The following is a 20,843-nucleotide window of genomic DNA, read 5'->3' on the forward strand; positions in this document are numbered from 1 at the left end:
AGGAACGGGGCGCTCCGGCCTCCCCGGTACTGCCTCAGGCCAGGCCGACGGGCAGCGAAAGGCAGGCGGGCCTGCTGGGCCAGCCTTCTGCGCCCCGAAGGCCGGGACCTCCGTTTTATTTTTTTACGTGGACTTTAAAGCTTTTTTGATAACACACCTTTGTGGCTTCTGCAGATCTGTGTCAGGGTCCCCGGGGAGGGTCCTCGGCGTTTCCCTGCGTTGCCCCCCCGTCAAACGATGCTCACCAGCCTCCCTGCGGAATAGGTCTTGCAAACTGAGGCGAGTGCCAAAGGGCCGTGAGGTTTTTTAAGGCCAAAGTCATACTTTTTTATCAATAAGTACATCTCTGTTGGTTGTTTTTTTACTTACTTTTTTGTCCTGGTTTCAGCTGGGATACAGTGTGTTTTCTTCCCAGTAGCTGGTACAGTGCTGTGTCTTGGATTTAGCATGAGACCAATGTTGATAACACACTGATGTTTTAGCTGTTGCTAAGTAGCGCTGATCCCAAGTTAAGGGTTTTTCAGTTTCCCGTGCTCTGCCAGCAAGCGGGTACACAAGAAGCTGGGAGGGAGCACGGCCAGGACAGCTGACCCGAACTAGCCAAAGGGATATTCCATACCATAGAGCGTCATGCTCAGTATATAAACTGGGGGACTTGCCTGGGAGGGGCAGATCGCAGCCAGGGTGTCAGTCAGCAGGTGGTGAGCAGTTACATTTGCATCACTTTTCTGGGATTTGTTGTTGTTAGTTTTATTTTTTTATTGTATTCCTTTTCATCATTATTAGTAGTAGTATGAGTATTTTATTTAACTTTAGTTATTAAACTGTTCTTATGTCCACCCACAAGGTTTGCTGTTTTTGCAGTTCTCCCCACCCCACTGGGAGTGGGGAGGAGCGAGCGAGCAGCTGCGTGGGGCCTAGTTGCTGGCCGGGGTTAAACCACAACAATTTTAGTACTGGAGTACATAATACGTAGAGGTACAACTGTGAAAGTACAGTTAAATCATCTTAAAACCGCATACCTTTGGTTAGACGAATGAGACTTTTGCTCCAATTTTTTGTCCAACTTTAGATAGCACACTTCATGAACTTAAGAAGTGCTAAAGAGTTTCCATGTTATAAGAGGAAAATAGTAAGTTTTCCTTTTATTTTTAACAAAAACTTGCTACTACCCCACAGTAGATCATCAAATATTTTACGTTGTGTGGTTATAAAAATTCTATATTTCACTATATTGCTTCTCTAGATTTCTCCATCTCTTTACCTGCCTGGAAAAAGGTAATACCTCAGTGTCCACTGGAGTAATGTATCATGAGCTTACACAATATTCTGGATTTTGTTAGCTTGAATATTTTAAAAGAATAATTGACTAAAGACATTTCCCCCTTTTGAAGTCATACATTGTTCATTCTGTTAGTGCCTGTGTCCCACTGAAGTACTTTAAAAAAACCAAACAAACAAACTAACAGAAAAAAGTGCTATTTACTGGGGTACTTGAGGTAGGGAAAAGCATCTGCTTACAGACTCAGATGTTTTTTGCTGCTGCCTGTGTTACAAAAGACTTGCCAAACTGTGAGAGACCGAAAGAGTTACTGTCTCCAACATTGTGGTGGGGCAAGTTCTGCTTAAAGACTAACCCTGCACAGCAAGGAGCCCAGGTGAAAAGCCCATCAGCTGAGACACCAGCAACAGGAGGGGGAGGGCGTGCTGGAGGGTGCGCAGCTCCCTGCTCTGATGAGCTGTTCTGATACAAACATCAAACAGTGGCCGGGTCTGCAGGGAAGGAGAAGTTACTCCACCAAGGACCCCTAAACCCAAACTGCTCATTAACCCGATGAGTTCGGGTGCCTGCCCAAAGGAGGGGCAAGGGTGATAAAAGGACACACACTGAAGCCCCGGGCGTGCAAGCCCACCAGGACTGGACCCCTCGGGTGACTGGACCAACACTGGACCCAGGACCGGTGACATCTTTCCCTCTTTCTTTCTCTCTCTCTCTATCTTCTTCTCTCTCTCCCCCTCCTTTTCCACAATCCCTACACCTCATCCGTTTCAAGACATAAACCGCTGACCGCGTCTGAGACGAGGAGCGGATCCAGCCGCCCCTGGGCCCTTCTCTGAGGAGGAGTCTGGAAAGCGAGGGGGTCTGCTCTGAACCGCGGGGCTCAACGGGAGGGATCTCCTTACTCCCTGAATCGATGTATATGGTTACATCGCTTACAGAAGTAGTCTTATGCCAATTCCTGTTGTGAGAAACCCTGCCACCTACTACCACACCTCCCCAGTTCAATTTGCTTCTGTCATGAATAAAATCTTTAACTGATCATTTGGTGTCATTTCACCTTAATTTAGCCCGAGGGAATTTCAAATTAAACACAACTCCCTGGTCTGTCCAGTCTGGATCGTGACACAAACAGATCAAATACAACAAAAAAGTAAAACCTAAAAGGCAAAATTCTGTTTGCTTCCAGAAATGGTTTGATTTCTAGAAGAAATCTCTTAATGCCTTGGTTGGATAAGTTTTGTCATTTATTCCTGCATAGTCCACAACCAGATACAATTTTCCATCTCAGGAACAGCTGTGTTAACAATATCAAAAGTATTATGGTAGTTAGCCATATCATACCTGAGAGTCGAGGAGATGGCGCTTCATGTTTTACGTGAAATACAACACTTTGCATGTTGTCAGTTTTGGGACTGAAGAATGACACTGCATTGATAGGTTCCCTTCTCCAGATCCTCTGCTTATTTAGTCCTGCCCTTGCTTCTCTGTTTCAATTCCCAGCCGTGATTTTGTGTTGCTTTCTTCGTTGCTTTCTTCATAACTAGTCAAGTGGGCAGGTGGGTCAGCCCTTAATATTGAAGGAGATGTCATCCAGCTTTCAAGATATCTCTTGTAAAAACAAACAAACCCAAACAAAAAAGCCGAAGTGGTTGTGTGCTGACTGATTTGATAAAGGAAGTAGTATCTTTTTTTTTTTCTTGCTGTGCTCCAGGCACTGCTGCAGCTTATGTTAGCTGTATCTGTTTTGAAAGCTAGATGTATATGCAATGACTTTTTTTCCAGAAATTGTTATCCACTTATTCTTTAAGTATACACTGAAATCTGGTTTTGACCTTTCTCATCAGTGGCTGAGAGGTATGTTTCTGTTAATACCAAGCTGGTAAAATAGAGGCTGCTACAAATGTTCAAAAAGGAGGTGGCGGTGGTGGTGGCGATGTCCACTTCGATTTTTGGTGGGTTAGTTTGTTTGTTTATTTATTTATTTGTTTACTCCACTGCCCCACCGCACCCCGATTTTGTCATGAAATGTGTGAGGGAGCAGAAGCCATCTCTCGTGGTTTTCAAGCGTTTTTCTTGTCTGATACCCTACATTCTCCCTCTTGGGAGCTGGTTTGCAAGGAACGGGGGTGGCAGGACTTCTGGGCGAACACCTGAGAGACTGCAGAGCCTGGAAGAGCGGCTGGGCTGAGCCGGCTGGCGTGCGGACTCCTCACTGCCGTGGGCAAGCCCTCGCCTCCCCTGGGCTCTGCCCCGCTCCTGGCTGGAGGGGCCTCTGAACAGCCCCGCGTCCATCCCTTCCTCAAGCTGTGTTCCCCCCAGCACTAAACCACCAAGCTGCATTTTGTACTCTGGAGTTCCCATGCTAGTCTTCTCCCCACACCTTGCAAAGTGCTTTGAAGCACTGAAGACTAGTAAAAGACTAGGTGCCTGATTATTTGAGGGAACAGTGACCTCAATTTGCCGTATGTTTTGTTTTTCCTTAGAACCTGTTTAGATAAAATCCCTGCTGGATATTTGAAAGACAGTGGCCTGGTTTGGGGTTTACTGCCTCTCACCGTTCTTTTCAGGGCTGGGAAATCTTAAAATTCAAATTCTCAGAGCTTCACACAAAAATAAAGTTGCAGCCAGTATTTTTCTGAAATTTTCCATGTATAAGAAAAAAAAACGTTTTTTCTGGGTGACACTTAACATGAATTATGTAGAAGCAAAAAAAACCCGTTTCACTCCATAGAGTTACTTTAGGGAATAGTTACAGTATGGTAAAATTATCTCAGGTGAAGGGATTCATGTGGGATTTGTGATCTTTCAGTGCCTAGCACCTGTGTTTAAGGCCACTGTTACTCATAAGGGAAGGTGTAAGATGTTGGCTGTTTAGACAGGCTCTGTTCCTGAATTAGTGGACGCACAACAGGAGAAGTGTTGTGGTGTGTAAACAGTTGCGGTTGATGGGAGAAGGAGAGCTGTGATGATTTTGTCCCTCAGAGCCAAGACTATGGCATTGCCACAACTGTTCTCCTGCTATTTTGGGTTAACATAAATATACTTGTGTGTGTATGTGCAGGTATGTATATATGGTGTGCGTGTAAAGTTGATTCTGTAGATTGCTACAGTAGATTCTGCTGCTTCTTTCCTTCCAAACCACATACTCTTTCTGCCATTCTGTGTGTGTAAGTGTGTATGCTGCTAGAGAACAGACCGGTTGTAACTATACACTCTGGGATTATTTTTGTCCTGTGGTATTCCATCAACACTTCCTAACTGTCCTGATACATGTAACTGTGAAACTGGGCTAGCCTCATGTCTCTGAATACCTGAAACTTTGAACATATTAGAACAACTAATGTCTTGGATATACATGTTCTACCTTGCTTTAGAAGTTGTGACATCTTTTATTTCTGAAAGTTAAAGAAAAATACTTAAACACGAGTGTGTTGTTCCTCTGTATATTTAGTATTATCCAAATTAGGAAAATTATTTTAGCTCTAATTAAAAATATAGCATTGTCTAGAGAAAGCAGCTTTGCACAGCAGTCATACACTTTATCATTATTAGCAGCTTCAAGAACTTTGAAGCTGTGCAGGTTGTGCAAATTTTCTTGAACTATGGCACCTAAGTGGGGTGATAATGAACTCATACTAGTTCTTGGAGAAAGTAGTAGAAAATTTCTCTTGGAGAGAAATTTTGTTGGGTTCAAGTGAACTGTATATGTTCATAGAATCGCAGAGTATGTCGAGTTGGAAGGGACCCATCAGGATGATCGACCCCAGCTCCCTGCTCCTTGCAGGACCACCTAACACTAAACCATATCACTAAGAGCGTTGTCCAGACGTTCCTTGAACTCCGACGGGCTTGGTGCCGTGACCACTTCCCTGGGGAGCCTGTTCCAGGGACCCACCACCCTCCCAGCGAAGAACCTTTTCCTAATGTCCAGCCTGAACTGCCCCTGAGGCAGCTCCATTCCATGTCCTCGTGCCCTGTTGCTGGTCTCCAGAGAGAGGAGATCAGCACCTCCCCCTCCGCTGCCCACCACCCCCCAACCCGCGAGGAAGGCGCAGGCGGCCATCAGGGCACCCCTCAGCCTTCTGATGGTGTGCTGGTTTGATCTTTAGAAAGAAAGCTGGAAGAAAGAGGCTTTCCTTTCAGCAAATTAGTCCTCTGACCAGAGGTACTAAGCCTGGTGATTATTGCTGGATTATTTACTGCTTGCTTTGGTTATGAAGTGACTCTTAATGTTTAAAAAAAATTGTTCAGGAAAAGAAGGAAAAAAAGAAAAGAGAAAAGTGGTATGTGTGGAGGTGGAAGTAGTTAGTAATGGAAAAATTGAATGGAAAGACGGAGATGGAAAAACTAGATTAGACCTGATCATACAAGCCTCAAAAAAATGTCAGACATTATCCCTTATCTAGCAGATTCCAACAGTTCTAGAGTCTCTGGTCAAAATCTGTCTTTGAAGTGAACAGGAGAGACATCATGGACATTCATACAGATGTACTTGGCTAATTTGAGTTTATAGCAGCATGCATCAAGTCCTGTAGAACCTGGAAGAAATTATAATACTGTATTTGGTACGGCATCTTAGAACGACACTAAACTACTGTGATTTCAAGAATAAATTTATGCCCTTATTTTGCAAGCATGAATAATAGTGGTCCTCATAAATTTTTATAGGTAATTTAAGTGTTGGACAGCTGTCTCTGAATTTAATACAGTGATTATAACTGAGACAGATGTAATTGCCATAGGAAAGATGCTGCACAACAGATTTCACAAATGTATTTGATCTCTGGTAAATGACTTAAATTAGGGATATATTTGTAAAATGTTAAGTAGTAATGGTATATTTTTGTTATATTTTGTATATAACAAAAATATATTTGTATATTTTTGAAATGAGAAATGACTTACCTTCTTTGCTGTTTTTGTATTTAAGAAAATTACAAACTTTGATAGTGTACAAAGGCATACCTACCTAAATTAGGCACAAATTCCATTTTATTTGGTGTAGTGTGAATTCAGGATTTGATCAGAATTTGTGTGCATGTGGTGGGCATTATGCTGGTTTAGCTGTCTTAGAAAGGAGGCTTTGCTGTTACGGTGTACCTCTAGTAAATAACTCAGGAGCACTTTATAAAAATTAATCCAAGGTACTTGCTCTTTTTACTTATTTATATGTATTAATGACATTTAGTCATGCTTGTCTCCTGTGGATTTGAGTGATAGAAGTTTGCTCAAAATAAGTTTGAAGTCTGCTTCAGGTCCATCTTGTTTCATTTTGCAGCAGCTGATGAGTTTTAGCGAGCAAAGAGGTAAACAGCTTCACAGTCTGTTTTGTGGCTCACTTGGTCAGAGCTGCCTCACTAACAACTGGATCGTGACACTTAGTCATAGATGTCAGACTTGCACCATAAAGTGATAGTTGAGGATTATAAGAAGAGTTGTTTATATAAGTACTTGAGGGAAACTGAATTTATTAAAACGTGTTAAAGAATATTTGATCCTTCACATGTCTTTCATCACTGTATTCTTTGAAGCAAATATTTCTGCTCTTAAAAATAAGCAAAGAAAAAATTGTATTTATGCACAGAAACAGTTAAACAAGGGTCTTCATTTATTGTATGTGAGCTTCATGAGTTTGTTGTATCTAATAATATCTGTAAGAAAGATGGTCAATATTATGGCATCACCTTTCAAATGTTTCTGGGATTCACAATGGGAGATGCATGTTCTCTCTCTCTTTCACTGTGTGGCTTTGCAATTACTAGGGGAGTCGTGTAAAACTGGAATTTATTCAGAATAATGCTAAGAGAGTGGAGGATGGTTACCAAAGATTTCTTCTGTGTTTGTGGGATTATGCACTATGAAATAATTTCCAGAATTCAGTGGCATAGTGGATAATGTCATGGCATTGAATAAGAAAGTATCAAATTCAGTCAGTCCTCTTAAAATAAGGCTATGTATTCAGTCTGAAATATATCCACGTCAGAGCATTTGATATTCATACTGTTGATGCCAAATGTAAAATCGGGGCATAAGGATGATCTGTAATGGAATTTTACCTTTGTGTCAATAAATGTGAAATATATTTATTCTGGAGAGGTACGTGAGTGCCAACTATTAGTAGACATTGTAGGTGTGTTGTATTTGTGTTTGCCTAACCTTGCATGACCGTGCTTTGTTCTGCCTGCTTTCTACTCTGTGTATAGTTCAGGTGGTGCCCTGACAAAATATAAACCAGCTGCTTTCTTACAATGTGGCCACCTGAAATGGGGACAATATGGTACCTGATTTGTATTTAAATAGGTTCAGAACATACAGTTTGATTTGGGGTTATTAGAAGTGGCATGCACTGAACTTTGATGCCAGAACCTCTCTCTTCTAAAGTGACCTCCTTAAAAGAAGGGAGCATTAGAGACTGACAAATAGGAACTGCCTCTTGCTGCTGGAGGGGGAGCTGAAGTAGTTTCTCTTTAAAAAGCAGCTATAAAGTGTACAATCTTCTATAATGGAATGAAACAGTTTACTTGCAACAGGCAAGGAAACCAGTGTTTTTCTATTATATGGTTAATGATCAAAGAATGGTGTGTACTGTAGATGCCTTCATCCAGAAGAATGCTTCTGCCTGCCACATCTCATTTACGGGCTCCTGTACGTGTTGGTCTGGGAGAACTTGGTTACAGCAAGTAAGCTTCACCCCTGTCTCCCACTGTTACAGATTACTGTGTATGTAATTTAGGTTATTGCTTCACTGTCAACTTCTAGCTAACGCAGAAGTAATGTCATTTGGTCAAACGACTGACCAGACTCACGTCCCTATCTGCATATTCCCATCTTTAATTGCATTAATCCTAGAGTCATGTGATGGTTTGGTGCGTAAGGTCAGCTCCCTTATCTGACTGAATGCTGCCCATTTTTTCCACTGACCTAGTCTGCAGTTGGATCACCAAGCTGATCTGGATGGCTGTAAGCTGAGACTGTAACTTCCTTCTGAAACTGTAATGTGTAACATACCCTTAAAGAACCTTCATCTGGCTTTTAGTAAAGTTTTATGACACTGTAAGAGGTTTTATACAGCTAAGTCCCTTGGATCATAGCAAAATTAAATCTACTAGTTGTGGTATTGTATTAATCTGTGTGCCACTGAGCATTAAAGCTTTTCCAGTTCTTCTGGGGTTTCTCTTGAGGAAAAAAACCCCAAAACATTCCTGAAAGGGTCATGGGCTGGATAAAGAAGCAACATGTATTTGAGAATTCAAGACAGAGGTGTCATGCCTTGGTTTCGCAAGTGTTTGTCTCGGAAGAGTACTAGGTTAAACAGCTGCTCTGGTTGCTTGCCCCTTCTTCCCACTCTTTAAGACGCTGCCTTTTAAGTTACACTCATGTAACAGTGTCTTTCAGATGAACATGAGTGGGAAGCCCATCTCTGTCAAAAGCCTCCCCACCTCTTTTCCTGTACTACAGCTGAATGTTCAACCATGCAAATGCATGTACTCTCCTTGGTAGGGCAGCAAGTCTGTGTTCCATATACGTTGTGTGGAGTAGGATGTGAAGTGTCTGCGGTGTTCGGGTTGGCTTGCTGGAAACCTGCTACCTGGCTGTGTGACTGCCGAGAGTACCCTTTGGAACCTATGTTCAACCAAATACCCTATCTTTCATAGGCATTAAGAAAATAAATATAAGCATACTGTTCTTGTCACAGGTAATTCCTCTGTTACAGTGCACAACTGCTGAAGGGGCAAACCATGATAATGGTAATCAAGGTTTTACCCTGTGAGGTAAATGGGAAATCCAAGGTTGTTGACAAATTTTCTGATTCCTGTTGTGGATAGCTTGCAAGCTGAGTGAAACTCTGGAAGTGCTTGCTTGAATTTATTAACAATTTAAATGCATTACAACCAAAAAAGCATCATGTTTATCACTTGGATAAATAATCTAGCATCAGGTGAATTAAACATTCTAAAGGTGCTTTAAAATTATGCGGGAATCTGAGACCCTTTTTGCCACTCCCATAGTAATTAGTTTCAACCCAGTCTTTCTGGTTACGGTTGGTACTTAAAGATCTCTATACCAAACTTGCTACAGAAGTAGCACCTGGTTGGGGTCTGCTAGTCTTAGGTGAGGACAGAAAGACAATGTCAAACACCTTGAAGCCCTTTCTGTTTGAGAGTTCAGAAGGATGCCACAGGGGGTCACCAGTGCGCTCAATGTGGTCCAGCTTTTAACGGGAGTGTTTCGTGGTACTGATGTCAATCTGAAATGGTTGTGTTTCCTGAAACTCTGCAAAACCCCAAAAAGCAGAGTGCAGAAGTCTTTGGTGAACCGTTAGGGTATGGCTCCAAACCGGTCCCTGAAACAAACCATCCGGATCTTTGATGAGATGTTTGGAGCTGGTAAAACTGAGAGCACGAGGCCTGAGAGCTTTGCAACAAGCAGCGGTGTGTTTGTAAAGGCAGGGAACCTGCTGCTTAGGCTTAGCAGGCCTCCAAGCTCCTTTTGAGTGTGTATTTGTAGAATCACATTTAAAATCAGAGAGATATACTTTACCAAAACCATGGGAGAGCTGAAGGAAACCCCAATATTCTAAGACTGATTCTAAGAGGCCTTTTACAAAGATGGACGAGTGAATGGTAGGGGTTAATTTTAAATCACCTTATAAAAAATTTAACAACAAAAGTTTCAGATTTTGCAATACATCCTGTGTGAAAGTTAAGTTACCTTCCTTACTAATTCTTCTGTTCATTTGATTGTGACTGAGAGATGAAATGTCACAAGAAATGACTGTCTGCTTTTCCTATTAGATGTGTAAGGTTTGGACCATCGAGATTATTAACCAAGCCATTGATGAGCTGTCCACTGCAGGGCGAAAGCCATTCTGAACTCCGGACAGCTGTTTGTCCAGCAGCTGGATGGAGTAGAAGAATGAGACAAAACAATTCAGATGAGAATGTGTTGGCACTTGGTTTTGCCAGTGCACACAGAGAACTGACTCCCTAGTCAGTGGATGATAAAATAATTGCAAGGGCTTGGATTGCATGCGTGAGTTCGCATGCTAGGCTCTTGTAGCTGAGAAATGGTGTTGCCTGTTAAGCTCCACACCCATCAAATGGATGGCAAAGTCCAAATTTCAAGGAGGAAACCAGTTACAGGTGAAACTTGCAGACCAGGCAGGTGTTGCTTTTCTTCATTTCCAACTCTGGTGGTTGTCCTGTAGTCTTGCTGTACAGCCCTAGCTGCAGTGAGGTACAGGGCGCGGGGGGTGTCTGTGTGTGATCTGTTTACTCTATACAACGTCTGCAAACAAATTGTGCATTATCATCTTAAGGCTCTGTCTCTATTTTTGGAAGTTGTGTATCAAATACAAGGAAAAAGATTTCTTCATGGGCAGTTTTACAAGTCCTCCTAGGTTCTGAGTTTAAAGTACATTCTGTTGCTGGTGAGGTTTGTTTGAAAGTACCCTGTGCAGCTTATTAATGTAACGTTGCATTGCAGAATCCGGAAAAGCCTGTTACAGTAGTGCTACCAAACATGAGCTGACTTGCAGTGTGACAGCTGCTCAGGATTTCTGTTTACAGTTTATTGTTTCTGTAGCCCCTTTTGTTATGTTTACTTTTACTCTTTTACAACAATATCGGTGTGGAGCGTGAAAGAACCTCATTCTTTCAGCTTGGCCAGAGTGGGAAAAAAAAAGACTTTCCTGTTCTGTTGCATTCTTGCAGCAAAAAATTCCTGGCAAAAGTGAGGACTAAGAGATTAGTAGGGTTTTCTGAATAAGAAGTTAAACCCGCCTCTATAAATATCAATACATAAACATATGGAACTTGTGCAGCTGATGTCTGCCAGTATGTGCTGAGTAGGCATTTTGGGTTTTCTTAACTCCTGCTGTAAAGGAATTATAAGTCACTTATCCTTTCTCCAGAACTAGTAGACACACTGACTGTCACTGCTGAAGGTTATTACACTTAACTAATTTAGACAGCATTCATGACAGTTACTAAATATGCAATACATGAACATGAATAGAAGTGCCAGGGATCATGCAGAGTAGCAGACTTTGTGTTTCTAGTTAAACAAAAAATGACATTTAAGTACTGTATAATTTCAACTTGTAAGTACTGTGGTTTTGAATTGAGGTGCAGCATTTGCAGTGGTCAGAAAGTTTGAAGTTTTGTAATTTTAAGACTACCAAACTGAAGTAACTATTTAACTGTTGATTTAACTGCTGATATTTCAGTGGTTATTTCTCAGTGCTGTTGAGGTTAATAAGTGAGTAACTTGCTGTTTGACCAAGTATAAAATGTTCTGTGGCTCCTAAGAAGTTCTGCATAGTTGCTTATCTTAGCTTGTAATAATGATATAGCCTGACATGATATGGAAACTTCTATATCTTTTATATGAAAGTAGGGCATCCTGCCTAAAATATGAGACTGCTATAATGGAAACTGGACTAGTATGAAACAAACAAACAAATCCCCCCAGATTGTTTTTCACAATATGAACCTCTTCATCCAATTACTTTTTTAAATTTATTTTCTTAATTAGGTGAGCTCCTGTATTCTACGCTGATATTAATTGTAACAAAAATATTTGTTGACTTTCTATTGCCTGCTCAAGATGTTCTTCAGGGATAAGGAACTGCTCTCGTCGAAGGGTTGTTGATTCTTCCTTATTATGTAGCTTCAGGATCCTTTCTCATTTTGGTATCCCCTTTGATCTTAAGCTTAGGGCTGTGAAGAGAAAATGTTGCCATAGTTGGTTGGCAAAGGGATTCCTCAACAGCTCCATAGGTTGTTTCCTTCAAAAATCATGGCTCTGTGGTTGTCTCATTTGCTTTACATTTCCATAACTGTCTAGAAGTCAGCTTTTGGTTGTTTTTTTTTTGTTTTCCAATTTAATTTTCCCTTTTGTATTTATGTTTAATTATGTATGAACTTTCATTTGCCAAATCCCTGCTGATTTTTAAAATGTATAGTTGTCACTAGACCTGTAAATATCCATTTTTCTTGGTAATGACCTTCCTTTCCCCTGAACTTTGTTAATAAGTTGAATATTTAAGTTCACATGGCTTACTAGTGTAATCATTGGTGATGTAGGGGGCAGCCCTTCCCCTACTTCAATAGATTTCCTGTAAATGCTGTGAGTCGATCTTAAAATTGTTAACTGTATTGCACAGGAGCTTGTAATTATTTTTATGTTCTCAGCTGGAATATATTTATAATTATCTAATGCTTTTAGGTCTGTATCATAAGTTTTATATCCTACCTTTATTTGTTTTCCCTGTAGTACTCCATTCTTGCAGGAAGATGTAGATGCTATGAAACAGTCTTTTCATTTTCCTTGACTTTCCATCCCATATCAAGGGAATCAGGTTCATTCCAGTTTATCCAAAGATGAGTTTGAAGTGCTCTTAAATGATTAATATAAAAAATACTTTAGTATTTTGAGTAATACTGAAACATACTTAAACACCAACCCTTTTGTTTCAAAACTGGCTCTTATTAACATGCTGGAGGTAAGTTTAGGTGTTCTCTGTGTGTTCTAGCTGCTGCATAGTTTAATGAGCTTTCCCTTCTGTGTGGCTGCATATGTGATTTTCATGCCTCAATAACTGAATTTCCTTGCCAAATTCCAAAGGATCTGAAATAAAGTAAATTGCTGAATTTTAATTAGCTAAAATCCAGGTCAAGTATAAACAAATTTTAAGAAATTTGTCTAGAAACAAAGCTGTTCATCTCAGAGTTCTGGTTCTTCCCCCCATACAGGTAAATCAAACATATAAAAATAGCCTGCTTATCTGCTAACTCTTTGGTGGCTTCTTTGGGAAATGCTATTTCACTGTATCAGAGTGCTGACTTTGACTTCTTCTTCTGCTTTGTAGTAGTATAAGTAAGCCGATGTTATTTGGTGTATATAATGATTAACCTGTGGTAGCTCCAGAATGCCTACCTGCTGACTTCTTTTTGGCACCAAGGGCTCAATACTCTCCCACTACTCATTTGTAATTGCTGTTGAACTTGAAAAGTGTTTGACTTGTATGCTAACACTCTTACCGGATTTACTTCAGTGAAGAAAAATCATATGAAAAATATTCCTGATCATTTTAGAGACTTGCTTCATGTTGACTTCTTAGCTGTAGTCCTTGTGTAAAGACCTTTAAGACATTTTAAAAATTAAGAAAAAGTAGATAATCTACTATCCTTTATAAACTACTCCAGAACAAATTATTTTATCTACTCATTCAGTTATATTTGGAGATTTCTAAGCCAAAGTAAGAGACTTGCAGTCCAAAGCATGTGGAATTTACACATTTATTTTTTTTTAAATAATTTTGGGTTTAGATAATCCATAGCACCTGAAAAGGAAAAGTTATATGCCCCTAATTTCCTAGTTCAGAAACTGTACTTTATGTAAGTAGAATTACGAGCTTTCCATAATAGATGTTCCAAGGAGGTATTAATACTCATGCACTGTACCTACTGCATGCATTTAGCCCCCTTCCTCCAGCCTGCAAGGAGGAATGCTGTTGGAATCCCAACCCCCATGCAAAATATATGCTAGCTGGCTATGTAAGAGCTACTTAAGAGTGAACACTTTGATAAGTTTGCAAATGCACACTGTTGGTTTAAAGGAAGTTTTTTATTGAACTGAAGAGAATAAACAACTTTTAGACAAGTTTTTCAATGCCTAGGGTAATTTTTTTCATGAAAGGAAATGTGACTTAAGGAACTTACATGTCGATATGAAATTTCGGTAGAACTGAGGTTCAGAAATCCAGTCCTATAAAACTTTTCTGCTGACGCTTAGCCTTGGAGGAATACAAGCTGTGCCGTCATTTTGTTTTTCAGTTCACTAAGCCCCTGTAATTTGCAGCTTTTTACACCTGGGACTGTCCCAGACTTAACTGGGTAGCTAAGTACTGTGAATATCTAGGAAAAAATCCCAGTCCAAACCATTACTGACAGCAAAGGTGCCTCCACCACACTTCACTGGAGTCTGCAAGGTTTGTCTGCTATGTGAGCTGTAACTACAGGTACCACTACTTTTTGAAATGTGTAAGAGAGTGCCATGAACCAGCATCTGCAAGGCTGGACCAGCCAGTGCTCTGAATAAAATGGACTGGGTGTGCACAAACACTTTGGAAAACAGCAGCACGCTCTTAAAACCTTGCCTTCCTCTTTGTAAATGATCCTTCTGCGTGTTCATACTACAATTGCTAAGTACCATGAGGCTGGCAGCTGCATTGGAGACAGCCTGGAAACAAGACGAGGAGCAGCGTGACCGGCAAGAAGTATGACCTCCTGTCATGTGCGTGAGGGGGATTTCTCTTTTCCTGCATCTAAACAGCTTCTAGCATTTTTTCTGCGAATCCTTCAGTTCTGTGGGGCATTGTTAGGGCATGCACTGATCATTTGGGGTATTTTTAGAAAGCATAAATAATGGCAGAGGCATGCTTTGAATTTTCCTTCTGGCAGCAGCAGCAGAAATGCCAGCAGTTCACATCACGTGGCTGCTTTAGCAAGTCTACATCTATTCTAGTCACATTTTCCCACCCAAACATAGCATCCAAGCGCCCCGCGGAGACCATGCGCTTACTGGAGCCCGGCCTCCCTCTGAGGGGTACACATTGGAAACTTAACCGTTCACACCCTCTGTCCTTTAATTCTCGTGACGGTAGTCCTCGGCCACAAGGCGTCAGGACAGAAATTTAAGCCACCTTAAACTTCACAGGGAGTCATCTGCCATGGCGCATGGGAGTTGTCCATCTGCGGAAGCAGCGGAGCACCAGAAGGAAAACGGGACACCACTCCCCCCCCCCCTTTACCCCTGAAGCGCCTCTAACCTCGATAGCCCCGTCCACGCGTCTTTTCCGCGGCTCTGAGGGGTTTTTCTAAGAACAAAACCGCTGGGTCCGAGGTATCCCCGCACCCCGGCCTGGCCCTGCCGCCGGCTCCCCGTGGGACAGCGACCGGCCCCGGCTCCTTGGGCTCGGCAGCCGCGGGGCGGCTGGACAGCTCTCCCGCGCCGCCGACCGTGCGGAGGGCCGGCGACGGCTGAGGGGAGCCGGCAGCCGCCGCTGAGGGGAGCCGGCAGCCGCCGGGACGACGGCTGAGGGGAGCCGCCAGACGCCGGGCCCCGGCGTCTGGCGGCTCCCCTCAGCCGTCGTCCCGGCGGCTGCCGGCTCCCCTCAGCCGTCGCCGGCCCCGCCTCGGGCGCAGCCGACGTCAGCGGGCGTCAGGGCCGAGCCCCCCACCCTCCCCTCCGCCCGCGGCGTCCGCCGTCCCGCCCGCTCCCGCTCCCTTCGCCCGGCGTTGGACAGCAGCCGCCGCCTCCTCGGCCCAGCCCGCCGCCCCTCCGCTGCCGTCCCCGACAGCCGCGCAGCGCGAAGATGGCGGCGTACAAATTGCTCCTGCCGCCGCTCAGCCGCCGCATCCTCCTTCCCGCCGCGCGGCCGCGGGGCGACGGGGCTAAGGTAAGGCGAGGCGGCGGGGGCGGCCAGACGCTGGCTCCCGGCCCCCGGCCCCCCCCCCCCCCCCTCCTCCGCCCCCGGCCCGGCCCGCCGTTTGGCCCCGCCGGCGGCCCACGCCCCCCTCCGCCTCCCCGTCGCCCGCCGGGCCTTCGCCGCCGCCGCCCCCGCCCGGGCGGCCGTGACCTTGGCGGGGTACCCGCCGCGGCGGGACAGCCCTGAGGGCCGCCTGCCGCCGGGGGTCGACGGCTCCCGCGGGCGGGCGAGCCCGGCAGGGCCGGGCGGCCGGAGCCCCGTGGGGGGGGGGGGGGGGGTCGGCGGCCGCTCTGCTGCCCCGAGGGTGGCGTTGCCCGCCCCCGCGGGGAAGTGATGGGCTTTGTTCGGGTTTTTGGTGGGTTTTGTTTGTTTGTTTGTTTGTTGTTTTCTTTGAACACGCGACGGTTTTGGCCCGAAGGAGGCCCGCGGGCGGTCGGCGGGGAGGAGGGCGGAGCGCGGCCCCGGGGCAGGCCTGGCCCCGGCGGCGGGTTGGGATGCGGTGACCTTGGCGGGCAGGGCCCGAAGATTTGGTTTTGAGGTTCAATTTTACATTATTGCCCCCTCCCTCCCCGCACTTGAAACTGCGGCGCGGTTACCGTCTGTCGCAGTGGTTTTCAGCCTTGCCGTCACCGCGTCGGTCTTTCCCAGAGGTGGGCTGGAGGTGCAGGCGGGGGGGGTCCCGGTCAGCGAGCACAGGTCCCTGGCAGCCCCACCGCATATTGCCATTTCATAAACGCCTGGAGTTCGGCCGTGCAGCTGGGTCGCTCGCTCGCTTTCCTCTTCCTGGGGGAAGCTTCTGCCAAACCTCACTGATCTAATGGTTTCCTGCCCACGTGTAGCCATAGCCAAGTTAATTTTTTGTCTCTCCAGCCAGAATCGTTTCTGTGGCTTTTCTTGTTTTATTTAAGTTGAAACAGCTCGTATCTACTCTCCTTCTCATGCCCGTCTTTACTCTTCCTGATGTCTTCATGGAAAAATAATGATAGCTCTTCCAGCCTTTGTTTTGCTAAGCTGTATTTTGCTCTTCTATAAAATTTACTTCAATTTTGTTGATCGTTCTAGAAGGTCATCTGTCCCCATGTTACTTCTCTCTTAAACCTGGGATGCCAGAATTGCAGCCAGCTCCTGAGGTCTTACCTTGCTGACCCAGTGTGCAGGGGAGCGTGGGTGATCCCTGGCACCTCGGCTCCCTGAAAGCTCATTGCTCTCAAACAGCAGAGTGGGTGGGAAAGGGATTGAAAAGAACATGTTTAGTATAGAAAGGGAGATACCCTCATGAGAGACATCCAACCTGGGTATGCACGCGTATGTAACACATGCTGCTCTGCTGGTCCCCACTGTCACAGGCAGTTGGGAAGACTGAAGAAGAGGTACCATGTGGTCTCTTTAAAATATTTTCCTGTGTGTGGGTACAGCGACACGGCAGTGGCCTGGCCCCCCTACAGCCCTGGCCCTCATGCCTGCTTGCAGCCCTGTTGTACTGGAGCTCCCGAGGCTGCCAGCACTTAATACTCATTTTGTCACTTGCCTACTGAATGTGACCAGAAGAGATGCTCTTTGCAGACTTACTGTCATTGTAAAAATATGTTTCCAAAAGACATAGTCATGGTATAATTGAGCTTGGGGAAGGGCCTTTTACTCTTTCTCACCTGGCACTGTTCCTTATGACCCAGATACTCTTTTTGTTTGTTTGTTTGTTTTTGTTTTTGTTTTGAGTCCATCAAAGCGGAAGAACATCAGTGTTTCCATAGGGAGGGAGATAAGCCTCCCTCTGTTCAGAAGGCTTTTCTTAATATTCAGTATTTGCAATTGAAGTCTGGTTTTGGGGCTGGGATTTGTATTGATTTCCCTCTTGCCCTCCCTATTTTATCAGTTTGGCGGCGTCTGCCTGATCCTGGGCTGTTCTTGAACACACAAAGAGCTCTAAGACTGCATTAGGAAGCTGAGGGAAGGTTCACTTTGTTGAGGGGAGTCCCTGCTTACTATACTGCCAGCACAATACTGTACTTCATATTGTTTCTTGGCCTCCACTCAAATTTTGTGGTGGTGTTAGCTCTATGCTTCAGCAATTTCTGGTTATGTTTAGTTTCTGGATATCTTTGAAGCTATAAGTAGCATTACATAGGTTAGAGCAGTCTTTGGGTTGCTCTAACTCATGCTGAGGAATGGCATTTGTGAATCTGTTCACAATAAGTCACAATTTGTCAACAGTTTAGGATGGAATTCAGAAATTTAAAATTTGTTTGGACATTGTCAAATTGATGCAGCTCATATTGAGCCTAAAGCCTTCACAATACATATGAATGTCATAAAGTATGGGTGATGTGGGGGATAGAGAGACGATAGAGTCCTTGTTTTGGAGACCTGAACCCTTCTCTCCCCCACCCAGTGTTTAGTGTTTACAGTAGTAATATCTTTTCCTACATATTTTCCACCTTATCTAGCCAGAGGGATGGTCATCATTATAAAGCTACTATATAATGCTTTTTATTCATTCACTTGTTTCTTTTAACGTTGTTCCAGATTTGTGGATGCTATTTTTCTACCAGCTGTCATCGCAACACCAAATTTTATACTGATCCTGTTGAAGCTGTAAAAGATATACCCAATGGGGCAACTATTCTTGTTGGTGGTAAATATTTAAATTCTTTATGGATGCAATCACATGCTCTATTAATGAGATACTTTTTACCATTTTACTGTGTTTCTTTTAATATTAACTAATCTGAGGACACATACACTTATATGGGTATTTTAAACAAGTGCTTTCCTACTCTGCTAATAAGGGGCAGACTCTCAGTGAGAAAATCCCAGTCTGTTTTTTAGAGGAGGGAAAAAGCCTCAGAAAAATCATTAGGTTTTTTCCTCCACTGGTGAAGTGTTAGACTTTACTTGTGCCAGTTTGAATGCAGAAAATCAACTTGGGCTTTTTCAAGTTAGCATTGCTACGTCAGATGGTGAAGAAATAAAATGTGGTTTATTATTTTTATGTAGCATTCTCTATATACTGTATCCGCCTAATCGCTGGGTCTCTGTGACCTTGAACAAATCGCCTAACCTATTTCTGGCTGTAGGAGGTGAAGATAATACTTACGCTAAATGGTTTTCTGTAGCATTTCCAGAAGAGTCAAGAAGTCATATCATACTTAGACTGTGACTTGAGCTTTTGAATATTCTAGATGATTTCCACAATTTCATGCTGTTCAATCTACTGAAAGGAAAGTGATGTCTCTATTTAGTAGGTTATAAGTTATTTTTAGTATTGAAGAAATAATGAATGGAATGTTGTAAAACATGGGAAACCCACTGGAGATATGTAATGAGGCATAGTGCCTTCTAGGAAGAATTACTGTATTTTTTTTTTTGTTGTTGGAATGAAAGAAGATCTGAGGCCAAGTGGTTGGGAAGGAAATGGTAGTAGTTGTAGGGTTAGAGCTTGGCCTAAGACTTAGGCACCTCAAATGTGGCATGGTGTTTCATTTTAGTCATACTGGGTTCTTGCATAATAGGTAGGAGCGTGAGGCATCTCAGCCTGGGTGGAGATCTGGGTTACTGTGCTTTCAGTTATGCATCTTCCCAAGAGCGCTAAATTCCCAGATTTTTATCACCTAATTATAAGCTAAGCTGTACAGAACTCCTCGTTCCTCCTGCTTGACATTGTTATGTGCAGCAAAGAACTGAAGGTTAGTTGGGTGGAAAGAGAAGGAGAAATAATGAGTACAGTGGTTAGGACACACATGAAGAGGGCCAAGGTCCTGGAGCCCTTCTCCAAAGGCCATTTGTGTGTGAGCAGACTTCTGATAGTTAAACGGCTTTCATCCAAACTGGGAAACATCTAGTGACTGAGAAATTCCAGTACTAGGGTACAACTCTTGCCAGAAGTGTTGGTTTATTTAGTCAGCTAAGGAGCTTGTTCTACTCAGAAAAGATTTTTAATTAAACAGTGCACATTTGCAGACTTCTGATTAATATGAATTCTTTCAAACACTTGTTACATATTCAATTTTCTTTTATTTTATGTAGGTTTTGGATTGTGTGGGATTCCTGAAAACCTCATTGGGGGTTTACTGAAGACTGGAGTAAAGGGAATAACGGCAGTCAGTAATAATGCAGGGTAGGTATTCATATGTCTGTGGTTTAATAAGTACAGACTAAACATTCCATTCATGTGAAAAGGCTGATATGTATGAAAAAGTCTTACTTTTCATCATAAGAATTTTCATATTAACCACACAGCTTTGTTTGAAAGTGTTATTTTTAGAATGAGCCCAGAAAGTACAGTACTGTATGTATACTCAGCTTTGTCAGGGAGCAGTTGTCACTGTTGTAGACAGTTGTAATTAATGTGTATTTATATATATTTAACTGGTTGACTGTAACTGAAGATTCTGACTTAGATGCTTTAAATGTAGTATCAGTAATTTTTTTTGTGTGTATGTGAAGTTCTAAATAGGGAATTTTTTTTTTAACTATGGTTTGGTGCTTTCTGATTTTCTTGTAATTCTGTTACTTCAAAAAAACCCCAACACAGCAGTGGAGAATATTTATGATGAAAGAATGGAGAGCCTCTTTAATGGGTCTTGGAATTTTTGATTTATTTTTTAAATGTTTGCCCATTAAGAAATTAACGTGGGATTGTCAGAATAATTTTTTTACATGTGATTTCTCAGCTTCTCACTAGGGCTAATTTTTACACAAGCTGTTCATTGTATTAGACTCCACAATACCTAACAGTCTTCATATAGAGGAATAACTACAGCCACTTCTGTTGAAATGCATTGATAAAATAGAAATGAAATTAAATAAAAATACTGATATGCACAATATAATGACTTGTATTTGAAATCAGCCTGGTCAGTAAGACTGATATTCTCTTCCTTGCAGTGTTGTTGGGTGACTAGCATCTGCAGGTGGCCCTAACCTTGGTTCGGTGACTTATCCTATTAAATGTCCCCTCCAGCAACATAATAATTCCAGTGTAATTTGGTTCATTGTAGGTTTAAAGAATACTGGAAGACTGATGTCTCCTAGTGGCATTGTACTTTAGCAAATTTTCTTTGATTAGAG

At 43.1% G+C, this 20,843-nt stretch overlaps 1 protein-coding gene and 1 long non-coding RNA gene across 4 annotated transcripts in view; one reads left to right on the forward strand and one right to left on the reverse strand.

Annotated features, from left to right (window-relative positions):
* Positions 1 to 11,807: 11,807 nt before the first annotated feature.
* On the reverse strand, positions 11,808 to 15,349 carry LOC126035654 (uncharacterized). 3 transcript variants are annotated; one of them, XR_007505010.1, is made up of 5 exons: positions 15,117 to 15,349; positions 14,008 to 14,133; positions 13,327 to 13,427; positions 12,539 to 12,682; positions 11,808 to 12,003 (listed from the first exon to the last, which is right to left on the reverse strand). It is a non-coding gene; the product is annotated as an uncharacterized LOC126035654 (long non-coding RNA). The 3 variants fall into 3 exon arrangements; XR_007505009.1 differs by lacking the exon at positions 14,008 to 14,133; XR_007505008.1 differs by lacking the exon at positions 15,117 to 15,349 and having other exon boundaries at positions 14,008 to 15,080.
* Positions 15,350 to 15,554: 205 nt separating this feature from the next.
* Positions 15,555 to 20,843, forward strand: part of OXCT1 (3-oxoacid CoA-transferase 1) — an 85,066-nt gene continuing 79,777 nt past the window's right edge. Inside the window, exons 1-3 of the mRNA XM_049794359.1 lie at positions 15,555 to 15,746; positions 18,300 to 18,408; positions 19,800 to 19,890. Coding sequence (XP_049650316.1) covers positions 15,663 to 15,746; positions 18,300 to 18,408; positions 19,800 to 19,890 — 284 coding nt within the window. The 5' untranslated portion in view covers positions 15,555 to 15,662. The remainder of the gene's footprint in view (positions 15,747 to 18,299; positions 18,409 to 19,799; positions 19,891 to 20,843) is intronic.

This window comes from Accipiter gentilis, chromosome Z (assembly GCF_929443795.1).
Source record: "Accipiter gentilis chromosome Z, bAccGen1.1, whole genome shotgun sequence".
Lineage (NCBI taxonomy): Eukaryota > Metazoa > Chordata > Aves > Accipitriformes > Accipitridae > Astur > Astur gentilis.